Here is a 15,458-nt window from a genome sequence, read left to right on the forward strand (position 1 = left end):
TGCACTTTACTCTTAGAAATATTAATAGAGATTGTTCATGGGTGTATGTTCTTTCATTCTCAATTTAAAGAAACAAGGTTTTTACCTATGCCGCATTTGCAGCAATAAAGGCTGTTCTACAAGCATGCTTGAGCTGCTTTAACGTAGGAAGTTAGGGAATTTATAACTGTAGTCATGGCAGCAGGAAGCTTAGAAGAGAACAAAACCTGGCCATGAACTTGACAGGTTTAACCTCTGCTTCATGTCATGCCTGAAAGACTGTGAACAGTCAAACTGGTGTATTGAGACGCTACCTTGATCAGGCTCAGATTCTCCTCAGAACATATATATGGCAACGGATCGATTGTTTTTCCTACCGCCCACTCCGTTCATGCTGTAGGGGTGAGAATCCGGTGTAAATTCTAACTAAGATCATTTTTATTAAGATCCTTTTTCAGGAAAGGAAAGGAGGATTGGGGAAGGACTAGCCAGCCACAGTTAGTAATGCTTTCACCTTGTTGTCAGGCAGAAACACCTGTCTCTAAAATGGTAATTTCCTAGCAGACTGCCAGACTCACTGCGTCTGGCCACTAGCACTCAACAGTTAAGAAGACAGAGCCTTGAGAGTAGCAGTAAGGACAGTTGTGCTAGTATGTTTTGTTTCTGTACGTTCTTTACTTTATAATTCATCTCCTTAATCAGTTGTAAATCTGCAAAATGAGCATAAATACAGTATCTTGATACAATTAGCTCATTTGTTACTCAGGGCATCTCAGATTATAGCATTTCAAGATCTGCTGAAAAGCCAGTTTGGTGCTTAATTTGATTGAAATGCCCGTACTTTACAGGAACACCAGGAATTCCAGGACCAAAAGGTATCGAGGGGCCTCCAGGTAATCCTGGCCTGCCTGGACCACCTGGGCCAGTAGGTGAGCGTGAACAGTGAAGCAAAGGTCAGCTGCTTCTGTGAAAAACATAACATATGAAGCCACTTCCTATCTTCTTATCTTTTTAACATCATGAAAATGCACCTATATGTATATGGATGCTCAAACATCATTCCACACACTTAGTTCACTGAAACTGATCAGAAAAGAAAGAAGTTTTAAGTTTCTCTTGACGACTTGTGTCTGCTGTCATAGTCATATCATTAGCTATTGAAACAAGAAGTTAACTGTTTCAGTATTTATCAGCTTTATTTATGTTAAGTACTCCAGTGGTCTAACCTGTTTTTATGGGAGCAAAATTCTAATTTATCCTAAAGGGAACCATTACATTATTTTTAGCAAACATTAACTGCTTAAAAGGTCACAGGCCGAAAAGCCTTTTCTAAATTGTCAGGGGGAGAGGGAGAGAGAGAAAGGCTTTAATTTTAAGATTACACCCTCATTAATTTGTTATTACGTTGTTATACCTTCAGATTCAAATGCTGGGGAGGGGGGGAAGGTTGCTTTGTTTTTTATTGCAGGTTAGGCATTACTGTGCTAATGTGTTTTATTCCCCTTTTAGGTGATATTGGTCGTCCTGGCCCTCCTGGTCCTTCAGGGGAGAAGGGTCAGCCTGGTCGAGACGGTATCCCTGGACCAGCTGGTCAGAAGGGCGAACCAGGTTAGGTATCCTTCCTGTTTGTTTTCTCCTCTTCACTCTGCATTGTGATGTCCTGCCTTATTCTATTTTTCCTGTAACTGCCCATACACCTTCAAAGCTGCTTCTGTGGTTCCCAGCCACTGAATGGTTCACAAAGGGTGCTGTCAAGCTGCCAGTGAAGCACAGGACAAGAATTCAATCAGCTCTTATATTTTTTATTACCTGATTTCAACGCCAGCCCATGTTCCTGTATTCCACGGTAGCTGTATTGCTTCAATTCAGTTACAGAATGGATAAACGGTGTAATGTCTGCCTTAAAGCTAGAACCCCAACCAAAAATGCAAATGTATTAACTCCCAAAACCTGAAAGAGCATCATGTGAATGGATGGAAATACTTATGAAAGTTACAGATGCGTTTTAGCAGCAAAACCTCTAGCATTGGTGTAGACTTGTGAGTGAATGAGAATCCTGATAGTCTCAAGGAATCAGAGATTTAGACAAACTGCACTTTCATCATTCTCAGCCTCATATACCTGTTCCTGGAGACCTGAAAGCTAAATGTTCATTATTAACTGAATCTGTTTCTTTTCAGGTCTTCCAGGTTTTGGGCGCCCAGGACCTCCAGGACTCCCAGGATTGTCAGGTAAAGTTTCTCTGTTGTTCTTTGTTAAAAAGGTTTAATGTAGAATATATCTATACACCAAAAAAAGAAGGGCATGTTGTATGTTCTGCAACAAATGAATGCCATAGCAACAGCTAAAATACTTTTTTTTTCCTCAGCAGACCATTTTCAATTAACCAAGGTAATAAAGACACTCATTACTGATTACTGAATTTTGTAAATTAGCAATTATGCAGACAGAATAAATCCACACAGGATAATAGTCTACTGCATTGTGTGGAACTTTGCTGATTTGTCTCAGTAAATAAAGCATTCGTACAACAGATGACAAATGAAGCTGCTTTGAAAATATAGCTGCTTGCTATATTTTCAAAAGCAACTTCACAACCTAAGTTATATTACTTTCCAGTAGCATTAAATTCCAGTAGCTCCTAAATTCCTCAAGCTTATTTGAAAATTTTGCAAGTATGTCTTAACTTTCAGCAGTGTCTCAAAAAAATGCTGAAGTCTTAATATTGACAGATTTCTTTACAGGTATATAAAAGCTCATGAAAGCATTGCACACTCAGAGGATGTTTATGAATTACAGCATCACTGAGTAGTAAAGTGAGACTTAGTAAGACCTTTTAACATGTCAGAAGCTATAGCACTTTCTTCTGCAAGAATTATTAGCCCTAACTCTTTTCTGAATGTTAGACCAATTTTACACTGTCTCGCTGCGCAAATGAGGTGAGTTGTGGCCAAACTTGCACCTTCTGCAAGAGAGAGAAATGGCTCTGCAGATTGACATTTGGACCTTTTTGCATATCAATTTGTAACAATATTCATAAACGTGGCTGTTTGGTTTTACAGGGCAAAAAGGAGAACTGGGGTTACCTGGCCCACCAGGGCCCCCTGGACTTCCAGGACTGAAGGGAGAACCAGGTTTCCAGGGATTCCCTGGTCTACAGGGTCCACCAGGTCCACCAGGATTACCAGGGCCACCTCTGGAAGGTCCTAAAGGTAGCCCTGGCCCACCAGGTGTTCCAGGAAGGCCAGGTAAGAGCATGATCCATACCTATCAATATCTGCCAGTACTTTCATATTTTGCTGGTAGGTTATCAGCCTTTAAACTTTCTCAATTTATTTGGATGGATAAATTCAAGCCTCATGGCATAGGTCTTAATGTTTGTGGGCAACCAGAGGGTTTTGTTGCCAAACGCAACAGTATCTAAAAATAAAACAGCCTCAGTTTCTATTAATTTCTGATACCTGGCAGCAAAAATCCAATGCGTTAATAAACGGGAGATTCTCCGCATGCTGTCACAGTAATAATCTAGCGAGCACGATATCGACTTTTGAATATCTGATACCTTTGCAGTATTGTCACGTGATCAGCAAATGTCATCGCGCACAAAAAACCAAAAGTAACAAACCCCATCATTTTAAGAGTCATGAAAATCAAATTCACGCTAGCATCACAGCATGATCAAATTGGATAGCTGCCTCTTCATCTTCGTGTCATGTAACATAAGTCATTGCTCCATTGTGTCACATGGCTCCCATGGACTCAGTGCACCATCATGCCGTGTTCGTCTTTCCATTCCATGTTTGCATTTTGTTCCTGCACCCACTAATTCTGGGAATGAAAAAACCACTATACTGAGGTAACATTGCTGAGCAACTCCCTGGCATGTATTAGAATTTGATTTATATTTTGTGTTATAGAATGTTTATTTGTATTTAGATACTGCTCTTGAAAAATCTAACTTTAAAGAACCTGTCACAGCTCTGGCTCAAGCTTATTGCTGTACCTTGAGTCCAGAAGTACTTTGCCACCAATAAGACTCATCTCACTTGACATGCTTGATACTCTCCTTAAAGGAGACTACTTTCAAACCAAGCTATTGGTTGATTACAGTTTTTTCTTTGCATATAAATGCAGAATTAATATTTTTATTCATTGCCCTCAAACTCTGACCTCAGATTTTTCTGAAAGAAATCTTTGAATAACAGAAAGTTAGTTTTGAGTTAGTGCATTTGTAGAATAGCTGCTGCACATGTATTGTTCATTTTTAGGTATCAAAGGGGAGTTTAGTTTTGCAGGACACACTTGGAAAGATTTTAAGATTCCTTTTTTTCCTCATGCTTGCTTCTTATATGGGAGGAAGCAATCCCACTGAAAAACATTTTTAGAATGGAATTTTATCAAAATATGTTCACTAGAACTGGAATTGAGTAATATTTGATTATTCTCAATGACAGTATGAGCTTTTCTCTTGTGCAGAGTAGGCTATGAACTATCTATACTAACGGTGCATTTGAAAAAATGAGTCATTATAAACAACATTTGGTTTTAATTTATAACACCTTAAAACTGGGATGCTGTTTGCCAGTGTAATGAGGTTTTCTTTCAGTCCTAGTAAAAATGCTTGAATTGGGTTGTATTCTAAACCTGCTTTTTATGTGACTGGTGTGGAACAACCCAATGGGTTAATAATTCACAGCCAGTCACAATTTCTTCCTGGTTTCCTATTTGGTTAGTGCGAGGAGGAGTGCATGCCTCCCCCCTTCTCCTGGAGGAACTTCCTGCTGTGCCCCAGGGGCTATACCCAGTCAGTGGAGCATCCCTGCAGCAAGTTGGTAGTCCTAATTTGCTTTCCACTTCCCGTGTGGCCTTGTCCTCTTCTGCCTAGGTGCTCACTGGCAGGTAGGAGTATGGGACAAGTAATCCCAGTTGTGCTCGCTGTGGTTAGAGTTGCAGCTGGGTCAAGTGGGAGGAGTGAAGGGATAAGAGATGGTGGGATGCTGGACTTGGGCTTTGTAATTTAAGTGTGCCCAAATAAACGCCTAAGACATCCTAGATGTCAAAATCTGCCAAATATATTTCTTATGTATGTAGAGTGGTACAGCAATTAAAATTTTGGCACAGGAAGCTGATTGGTCCGTAAGAGTACAGGCTTTCATTTTTCAAAGATTCTTATACAGAGGATATCTCCAAACTCAAATAAAAAAAAAAAAAAAAAGTAAACCAGCTAAACAGTTCCTGATGTATAACAAAACTACCAACTAAGATTCTATGATCTGCTGTAGCATTGGTGTTTTTGTGAAGCTTCTCATCCTGTTTACACTTCTGTCTATAAATCAGGTGCTTACTGACTCTCATCAGCTGGGGAGGTAGAGGAATGGTGGGACTCATTTTGTGCAGTTTTTATGAGCATTGGCAGAGGGAAACAACCAGTGAGGTTCTGCTCAGCCATGTTCTCTCTCTCTTTCTCTTTCGTTCTTTCTCTTATTTCCATTTTTGTTGCATGCAACGTGAAGCATTTGTTTTGCTCAGTTATGCGTGAACTAATGTGGATAAACCAAACTATTATTGCAGTTCTGGTACAATCAGCACTCCAGCCTTTTGTTTCAAATGATAACACAGTCTATTGTTGGAATGCTGATTTTGTAACATTTCAACATAAGGCTGCTAGTCATAAAAGCAGCTGTGTGACTGTCAAATTACACCCCTTCTAGGGACATAAATAAAACCAGAAGCTGTATGCGTATACTGTTTGTTGTTGACTTCTGGGTATATTCTAAGATTAGTAAAAATGATGAAGTCAAACATGGTGTAGCTCTCTGACTTCAGTTGAGTTGCCCCTAAAACAAATGTTAATAGATGTATTAATCGATTATAAAATTAAGCCAATTTCCAGGGCAACACAACATTGCTGTTACTCCACATGTCTATTTTCATTGCTATGAATAATAATAGTTTGGTGTTTTGCATACTGTATGTAAAGGAATATTGAGCTAAATCTAAAAAGAAAGGTTTAGTTGAATATGTTAGCTTGTTGATATTTCTAACAATTTTGATGTTTTTCCCCTTGTTCTAATGATGACCTTGGTGAACTCTGACCCCCTACTCCCAGGTCCCTCAGGTTAGCCCCTTAACTCCAAAATAGTAACTTTGCATGAAAATGAATGTATATACTTTTGTACTGTCTAAATGTAGATATGCTGAGTCATTTTTCAGACATACCTTTTAATTTGTGGTAGTAAAGAAAAGCTCAGAGTTGGCTTTCAGACTCTTCCTCCATGTTGTTGTAGGACCAACATTGGAAGGACATAGTGTTGCTCTCCCCATGGTAGAACATCATGTGGGTCCAGATTTGCAAGGCTTTTATAAAGTGTCCCCAACTGTGAAACTTGTTTTAGCATATTTATTCTCAGTGTCGTTGAAAAAAATATATACTGTTTTTCATCTTTTAAAAAAAAGCATATTGCGCTGTCCTCCCTTGTCTTTGCTGTGTAATTGTGTTTTGCAGCTTGGGCAAATGACAGTATTCATTTTTGTAACACTTGCTGCTGTTGATTTTGGACACTCTCAAGTGACTTAAATAAATTAGATGCTTCTTTTATACCAACAGTGTCCGTAGGAAAATTTATACAGAGGAACAGTGATGCTTTACATTCCCAACTTAGAGCACTGTAACTTCCGAGTGCAGAGAAATCCTTATTTCCATTGTTTTGCTTCACCAGCACATTTAGAGGAAATGAGGAAAGCTCTTCCTTTCACATGTATTTAATGAAAATGAAGCATACAGCCCTCCCCTCTCTAACACTAGGGCAGTGGAACAGGATTGGTAAGAACATGGTCATTTTCACAAGCTTATCGTAATTTTAGCATATCAGCATGTAGCACAAGGCAGCTCTTGGGAAGATTTTTAACATCTGTGTCTAGATTGAAAATGACTTGGTATATCTATTTAATAATAATGATGTCTCTAGGTTTTGCTATGATGACTTTCAGGCAGCAAAGAACTGCCATCATCAAAATTCAATAAAGGAATACATTTTAGTTTTTAGTGTGCTGTCCTAAGCACTGTGAGGTAGCAAATGTGGTAGCCCCTGATGTTTGAATGCTAGCTTTATGCAGTCATGTAAAAAAATGAATGTGGTTTTTCCTTTTAATTAAACTGTGGCCACACAAGCAGTAATCACACTTTCAAAGAGGGCTACCATCATGGGTATGCTGAGAGGAACTTTTCAATTGCTTCACGTTTTGTTCCACCCTGTGACTCTGCCCAGCCAGAATTCAATAATCAGCAAGTATAGGACAGATTTATAAATCATAGCAAAACTTATCTAACAGTGAAATATAGTTTATAAGTACTTAACAGTAACAATGAAATGTCCACGTCATTATTTTTAACAACTGTATTACAGTTAATATTTAAAATAATTTACCGGATATGTAAGAAATAGTGCATTGAGGTGTAAACGTGATGTGTATTTATTGTAGTTTTTAGCTGTAAATTGCATGGTGATATGTTGATATATTTAAATCATTTCACTGATATGAAAGATGCAAGTGGCACAGGAGCTGAAATATGTATTAATTCAGGAGCATGGTAGGGACAAACAGCTTACCTTTTGAAAGAAGACGTTTAAATGAGTTTTCTAAAGATGTTACCACATGCCATTCTCCATAATAACCTTAAACAGGTAAATTAGCGTCTTGGGGTATTTTTATCAAGAAAAAATAATGCTAACAGTAAAGACAACAAATTCTAAATTTGTAAGTTCTGCTGTATTTTTGCTTATAGCATTTGCAGCCCTTTTGATCCATGTCAATCCTGCTTACCATTTTGAAGAGGGTATAAGCCTACTTTTTAGTCCTAGAATTGTATTCACAGATAGTTGAGGCTCATACCTGATTAGCAGTGTTAAGTCCTTCCGTTAATCACACTTCCCCCCTGCCCAAAGCAGAATTTTGCTCAAGAGTAAGTTGTCACTCACAATTTACCTGAATATTTGCCAAGCTCCAGGCCATGTGATCTTGAATACTGTCGGTGAAATGGTTACACAGTCCAAACCCCATTGTGAGTAGGACTAACCACTCACAGGCCTCAGCTGTAATGTTAAAGCAATAACACATTCTTTAGTAAAGCTTTAAGTTTGCTGTTAAATGAAGTGTCAAATTAGTCTTAGTAGAGCCTAGTCACCAGAATAACTTGTATCTGAAAATACGTATCATCGTGTATTCATGTATGGTTTTATGCATGCATGTGGATTATATTGTAAATACAAAATATGCTGGTGAAATGGGTTGTTGTGTAGTGTATATACTGTCATCTGTACTATTTCTAACTAGTAATCTTGTTTTGTACTGTGTGATGTCTGACCCTTCTAACATCGATCATTGGGCTTTGGTGAACTCTGATCCTTCCAGGTCCTCCAGGTTAGACTCTTAACTCGGTCAATTTATTTTACTGCGTTGCACTTGATGTAAAAGAAACAGATGTTTTCCTGTAATTCTGTGATTATCTTTTTAAGGACTACGGCTACCTGCAGATCGTATGTGTTTGATTAGCATGCCTCAGGTGGTAACCTGTTATTATTTTGCATGTGTACAGTACTGGACCAGTATAAAAGAGCAAAATGAACACAAAAAATCCTTGCATGATGGGATGTTTTCTGTAGCTGAAACTGCTACAGGATATGTGTGAAATCAAATTTGCTGTTGATTTAAAAAGAAAAATTTTGGAAGGAATTCTATACTCAGATTTGCATGCAGAAATACAGCTCATCAAATTTATCCACTGAATATAGACTATCGGGATGTCAAAAGAGATGTTAAGTTATTCGAGGTTGCAGAAGAATTGAAAATCCAGCACACTGATAAATGTGATTAGGTTTGTTGTACTATAGGGGAGAATGTCAGAGCACTGTCCTGCAAAGAGATCCTGTTGTTAATCCAATTATGAGATCTAACTTGTAAAATGTTATTAGCTGTTGCTGCACTAGCATACAATTTGTTTTGCCACAAATTAGTATCAGTATCCTTCTATTTCGATGGTGTCATAAAGGTGGAGGTCTCATCTTTCAGTTCTCCAAATACCCAAGATTCATTTAAATCCACTGCTTTGCTTTGGATTAATGTGGCTGTAGCAAAAGGAAAATATTTAAAGACCAGCCCAGCTCCTCTATTGGATTTACACAGCATAATTCTACTAAAGATAGACAAGTCAGTAGGAGGGAGAGTCATTCAACATAAGGAAGTTTCTGCAACTCAGATTAGTATTTCGGCAAGGCAGAATGATGGGCTTCCTGCTGCCCAGCAGTCAGTAGATAGTATATACTGGGCTCCTCAATAGGTATGTTAAATTCTAACAGAAAAAAAGCAGCAACATTTTACATTGTTGAGACTGGCTTTCAAAAGGAATTCAGCCTATTAAGATAGCACTTAGGAGATGGTGAATGTAACGCAGGTCAGCAGAGGGGATGTTTGTACCATCTAATTTTGGGTTTCTTGGCTCCTACTAAAGGCACCAGTCTGGTCGCTGGTAAGCCTCTAACGCAGGTGAGTTGCACTGCCTTCTGGAAAGACCTGCTTCTCTTCATCAGCTAGAGAAGGAGCCTTGGTTCCTGATTTGGGTAGTGCAAATAATCCCTCTATTTGTTTTCTTTTTAGTTTATCCTGAATTCAGCATTGAAATAGAGCTGGGAAGTCAAGCCAAAATATCTTTAATTTTTTTTTTTTACGCTGAAGGCACAAACTTGGGGAGAATGGTTGATATGTACTGATATATGCTTATTTGTTCTACAATGTTAAGGTCCACCAGGCCCAGAAGGTCCACGAGGGCCACCAGGCAGTGGAGGACTTAAAGGGGAAAAAGGGAACCCAGGTCAACCTGGCCCACCTGGCCTGACTGGTCAAAAGGGAGATCAAGGACCACCTGGACGCCAGGTAGGACAAGAAATGGAGCTTTCCCCCTAGTTTATTTTTAAATGCAATAAAAATGGATGTATTTGGGTGGAATATGCAGTTTATTATAGTAAAATAAAAGCCAAAATGTGGTAGCTAACATCCTGTCTTGTAGCAAGTAAGAAGGTCTTTTCCTTAATTATGCCCCTGTATCTGGGCAGGATGTCCCCCATTATATTCCTGTGGGAGCTGGAGCTGTCAATGCACACTTCATGTTACAGCGTTCTCTGACAGCACCCGCTGCAGTGAGCAGAATGCATGGCCTCAGCCCTTCAAAGTACTAGTTCACAGACCCAAAGAGTGCTTATTTCTCCCCCAGCCACCTTTTCTACCTGTTTTTCTGAAACTGCTGAGGGAGATGAGTGAATAACGTGAAGCTGTTCTGTTCAGGGGGATCCTGGTCGTCCAGGTCTGAATGGAATGAAGGGCGACCCCGGGGTTCCAGGCGTTCCAGGATTCCCAGGTATTTAACTAGCATTTCAAGTGAAAACCTCCAGACACAGTAACAGCCCCTCAGGGAGAAAAGAAGCCTGATTTTGGCCATTCCTGCAGCAGATTTTGTAAGACAGCATGTTCTTTCACTGTGTAACTGTGTGAACTTGATGTTTCAGGTATGAAGGGTCCCACTGGACCTGCAGGACCCGCTGGCCTCACAGGCAGTCAAGGACTGCCAGGCCCACCAGGTAGGACTCCTGGGTAGCGTTATTGTCGCTTTTGCTCCCTGCCCGTAGAATTTGTTACACAGATGTAGGACTGGGTCAGTCTCAGCCAGCAATGAAAGTAGTTAAGTGAGCAACAGCTTAAACACAATTCCGGGCTATACTTTTTAGCCCTACAAGTAACCCTCTCATGTTTTATACTCTGTATCCAGTCTACATGGATTAACCCCTGCAAGAGCTGTCCTTTGTGGGGGGTCACCAAGAGCACTTTTTTGCCTTATATATACACTTATCTTTGCATTGGTAAGGGCTCTTGGCTTCTGACTTTGCAATAAAGAGTAACAGAAACTGTTTCTAATGCTCTGCTCCACCTTGGTTTCTCTCAGGTCCACCAGGTTTACCAGGTACCATTGGACGAAGCATTGTTGTCAAAGGTGACCCTGGTCCCCCGGGGCCTCCAGGACAGCCTGGGTCAAAAGGGCCACCGGGATTGCCAGGGCCACAGGGATTGCCAGGTATGATCCTAGGTGGCTGCAGAGAAAATGACTAAGAAGTATAGCTGACTGCAGGTTGCAATGCGCGTCAAGTTACTGAATTCAGCAAGAATTAATAGATAAATGTAGGGTTCTACCATATAAATCTGTTTTAATGGTCTGTTCTCGTCTAATGTATTATGAAGAAACAATAGATAAGTCCCAGACAATTTAAAGATTTCTGTAGTGAGATTTCAAGAGCTTTTATTCCACTTCTGCGTTTGTCTATTCTAGGTCCAATTGGTCTTCCTGGTGACCCAGGGAGAGATGGACTACCTGGTTTTGATGGTCCAGCAGGACGTAAAGGAGAGAGAGGTCTTCCAGGCCAACCAGGTATGGTGTTTATCCTGTGAGGACCCAGTGGAAAAAGAGATGCTCCCTTTTGTGAGTGCAGGCTAATACTGGGAAGTAAGATCTTTGCCTCATGGGAATAATAATAAAATCATAATTTTAGGATTTTCTTAATGCAAAAATATTACAGGCAGCTGAACATACTTTGGTTTGGAATATTCTTGGAACCAATACATTGCCGAGTAATATTGTAGAGTCCCCTTTGCAGCACAGATGATGCACAGGAGATAATGAAGATAGTAAGGAACAGAAGAGAGAGATTAATAAAATAATTTTAATTTTGCATGGAAATCATGAATGGGGAAAAACAGACATCATAAAGGAGAGAATTTCACCAAAGGCAGAGATCAGGCTACCATGCAGCTATTGCTTAGAATTACTGAATTATGATTTGAGAAAAGAAATCAGACTAGGCACTGGGACAATTTTCTAAAGAAGATGATACATATTAAGTCGCTATATTGCAACTTGTGAGAAAAAGTATTAGAATTTAAACAGTTAAAACAGTACAAGAATCCTTAATGCCTTTTTTTTCCTTTTCCTCTGAGTAGCTATATGAAATCTGTTAGCATTATTTTAGTGAAAAAATGTAAGTAATAATGACTGTGGAATAACATAGTCTAAATATTTGTAGTTATATTTCCTGATATTTTTGCTGTTCAAGAACAAATGCCTTTTCCGATACCTTTCTCAGTCACATGACTCATTCTTGTTCTCATTCAAGATTGTTCTAGCCTATTTCCACTTTTTGTAACCTACTTGAAAAGTGACTGCAGCTTTTCTATTCATATTGGTGGACTTTGGCTCAGGTGTCACCATAGCATGCCCTAAAGCAAGACTTGCTTCTGTTTCTGGCTCTGCCATTTATTTTGTGATCTTGAGCAAGATGTTTCAACATTATCTTATTAAACTGCATAGACAGATTAATATGTGTTGGAATGGGGAAGCTGATTTGGACTCATTCCAGCAGCTGTCATGTCCACCGTAGTTGTTATCTTAGTGCCTCACAGCTCTGAATGTATTTAACTTCGCAATACCCCTACAACACAGGGAAGTTGCATTGTTATTTTATAATAACTAGCTATGACAGCCTCATGTAACCAAGCTTACATGAAAAAATTAATTTGAGGAAGATAGTGTTAGCAGATACCAGGTCCCCCAACTCACAAGCATCTTAATCACAAGACCATGCTATCTTTCAGAGCTACACGAGTCCTAAAAGAGCAAGAAATGGTGTTAATAAATACTGTGTGTTGTGTTTCTCTCATGTGAACAGGTTCACGAGGAATACAGGGACCTCCTGGTCCCGATGGCTTACAAGGCCCACCCGGTCCTCCTGGAACAGCTTCTGTTGCTCATGGATTCCTTATAACTCGGCACAGCCAGACCAGGGATACACCACTATGTCCACAGGGAACATCAAGAATATATGATGGATTCTCTCTTCTATATGTGCAAGGAAATGAGAGAGCACACGGCCAGGATTTGGGTGAGATATTTTGTATGCTCTGTCTTTAAGGGGAAAGAGGGTGTAGCTGCTTCTTCAAAAGCTCTGGTTCTCTGACAGTCTTAAAGATTACTTATACGAGGATGAGGATTGCATACTGAGATCTACTACCTCCAGAGGTTGCACATTTTAATTCAGGATGAAAGAATGTAAACCAAAACTGAGAAGTTAAGTTTTTCCCACAAGTGACAATTTGATAGGACATGCTGTGCACTCAGGTGGGGAGGAAGAATACACAATTACTGTTCTCAAAGAATTGCTATAAAAAGCAATTAAGTGAAAACTTTGCTGTCACATTTTATGTATCTTACTCTGTAGGTACTGCTGGGAGCTGTCTTAGACGTTTCAGCACCATGCCCTTCATGTTCTGCAACATCAACAATGTTTGTAGTTTTGCATCAAGGAATGACTATTCCTACTGGCTATCAACTCCAGAGCCAATGCCGATGAGCATGGAGCCACTGACTGGGCAAAGCATCCAGCCATTCATTAGCCGGTGAGACAAAGCAGGCCCTCAGCTCTCTTCTTTAATATCTGGATAAATAGCACATTTTATCCATGTATTTCCAGAGTGCAGGTTGGACATTAGGAGATGAATCTGTCATGTTTTGCTCTGGGAAATACTAGGAAAATAGCTTGTTTTAAACTATTCATTGTCTTAAACATTCTGTCTATGTGCAGTAGTGATAATTAGAGGCTGAAAGGCTGTAAGAACTCTCCTCGACTGAGGAAGCTATGTAGTCAGCAGCGCCAGATCGCCATGGACAGGAAAGAGAATATGAGAGCCATTAGCTCTAAGATTAAGGCATTCACTTCGGGACTTTGAGCTTCCAGATTTTTGTTCAGGAACTGCTTCATTATTTTACCCGATGGTTGTGAGTGGAAATACAGGCAGATTTTGCACTCCAAAATACTGTCTTATTGCAGTTATAACATACATGAGAAGTAGAAGTCTAGTTTAATAATTAATAGGACAGCCCCTTACAGGCTAGTTTTCCTCCCTTTCTCTGTGTAAGAATTCTTAATAAAACATATTCCTATTATATTTTAATATCATGTGTTTCTCTGATACTTTCCGTGTCCAGATGTGTTGTGTGTGAAGCTCCTGCTATGGTGATAGCTGTCCACAGTCAGACCATTCAGATTCCTTCGTGTCCTCCAGGCTGGGACTCCCTTTGGATTGGTTACTCTTTCATGATGGTAAGAACTGCCTCCTACTCCAGAAGTGGCTAGTACCCACTTTTGTCCTCAACTAGCTGCTTTAGGACTTTTTTGAATGACAACCATTATAGTTTTTAACAGTCTTTACCTTCAATGACCAAAACCATAGTAGCCAAGATTAACAGTGATCTTCCAGTACAGAGAGCCCAGTGTAACTGATATTTATGGAGGTATCTCACACCGCATTATTCTACCAAGAATGAAGAGTGGCTCTTTTAGTAGTTGAATGCTGTGCTATTTAATTTTCAGCACCTACTGTAAGATTCTTGTTTGTGTGTTTCTTTCCTCCACCCCTACACCAGCACACTAGTGCTGGAGCAGAGGGCTCTGGACAGGCCTTGGCATCGCCTGGATCCTGTTTAGAAGAATTCCGCTCAGCTCCGTTTATTGAATGCCATGGTCGTGGCACTTGTAATTACTATGCCAATTCATATAGTTTCTGGCTGGCAACTATAGAGGTGTCAGAAATGTTCAGGTAAGAAAACCTGTTTCTTGTATATTGCTTTATTCCAGAATGAAAGCTTTGGAAACTGAATTTACTGCGAAGATCAAAAGAAATTTGTTTACAGGGGTATAGGGAAATACTTTAGTTTGTTTTCCCCTCACAACCAGTTTTTCAAGTGTTTCCTTGGTACGCCTTTAATTTTATGTAAAAACTTGCTAGGGCACATTCTGTTTTGCAAGGAGTCAGATTCTTTTTAGTCAATTCTTATTCACATTTAGTAGTACCCTCTCTGAAAGTAGTCATACTGTAGTTACTGTATTTGGAGCCTGAAAGATCGTTTTGTTTTTTTTTTTTTTCTTGCCAGGCCTTTCAATAGGGTCAAATATTTGAAAAGGTAGTTCTCAGACATACAAGGGACAGGTATGAAGGGCAAGATCAACTCTACTTAAACCTTTTAAGGCAGATGTTCATATAACCTGTTTTTAAAAGTCTTGTGTGAAGGAGGTTTCACACCGTCCATGGCAAGCATTTTTTCCAGTACTTCGCAGAAGAATTAGGATGACGTTCTAGCGGCAAGGAAGCCAATGGACATTCTGTCCTCAGCTTCCTCTGCAGTCAGCATTTCAGCTGGAGTCTCTCAGCTCCTCAAACTCTTTCCCTTTCAACTTGAGTAGCAAAATCATTTTTTCTTTGAAAAATCATCTCCTTTCATAGAATAAATTGCTACTGATAAAAAACCTTATAAATATTCCCAATGCCACCAAATTGAAAAAGGTAGCTTTATGGTACAGGGCTGGCAATCTGCACTGTGTTAT

General features: G+C 39.6%; 1 protein-coding gene across 1 annotated transcript in view; it reads left to right on the plus strand.

Annotated features, from left to right (window-relative positions):
- The window catches only part of COL4A5 (collagen type IV alpha 5 chain), a 62,010-nt gene that overhangs the window by 42,989 nt on the left and 3,563 nt on the right, over nt 1-15,458 (plus strand). The window contains exons 37-51 of the mRNA XM_075162433.1: nt 828-908; nt 1,489-1,587; nt 2,160-2,210; nt 3,042-3,227; nt 6,089-6,097; nt 8,392-8,400; nt 9,776-9,909; nt 10,318-10,390; nt 10,539-10,610; nt 10,973-11,101; nt 11,354-11,452; nt 12,747-12,959; nt 13,296-13,473; nt 14,063-14,177; nt 14,501-14,673. Coding sequence (XP_075018534.1) covers nt 828-908; nt 1,489-1,587; nt 2,160-2,210; nt 3,042-3,227; nt 6,089-6,097; nt 8,392-8,400; nt 9,776-9,909; nt 10,318-10,390; nt 10,539-10,610; nt 10,973-11,101; nt 11,354-11,452; nt 12,747-12,959; nt 13,296-13,473; nt 14,063-14,177; nt 14,501-14,673 — 1,621 coding nt within the window. The remainder of the gene's footprint in view (nt 1-827; nt 909-1,488; nt 1,588-2,159; nt 2,211-3,041; nt 3,228-6,088; nt 6,098-8,391; nt 8,401-9,775; nt 9,910-10,317; nt 10,391-10,538; nt 10,611-10,972; nt 11,102-11,353; nt 11,453-12,746; nt 12,960-13,295; nt 13,474-14,062; nt 14,178-14,500; nt 14,674-15,458) is intronic.

The sequence above is a fragment of the Calonectris borealis genome, chromosome 13 (genome assembly GCF_964195595.1).
Source record: "Calonectris borealis chromosome 13, bCalBor7.hap1.2, whole genome shotgun sequence".
NCBI classification, from domain to species: Eukaryota; Metazoa; Chordata; class Aves; order Procellariiformes; family Procellariidae; genus Calonectris; species Calonectris borealis.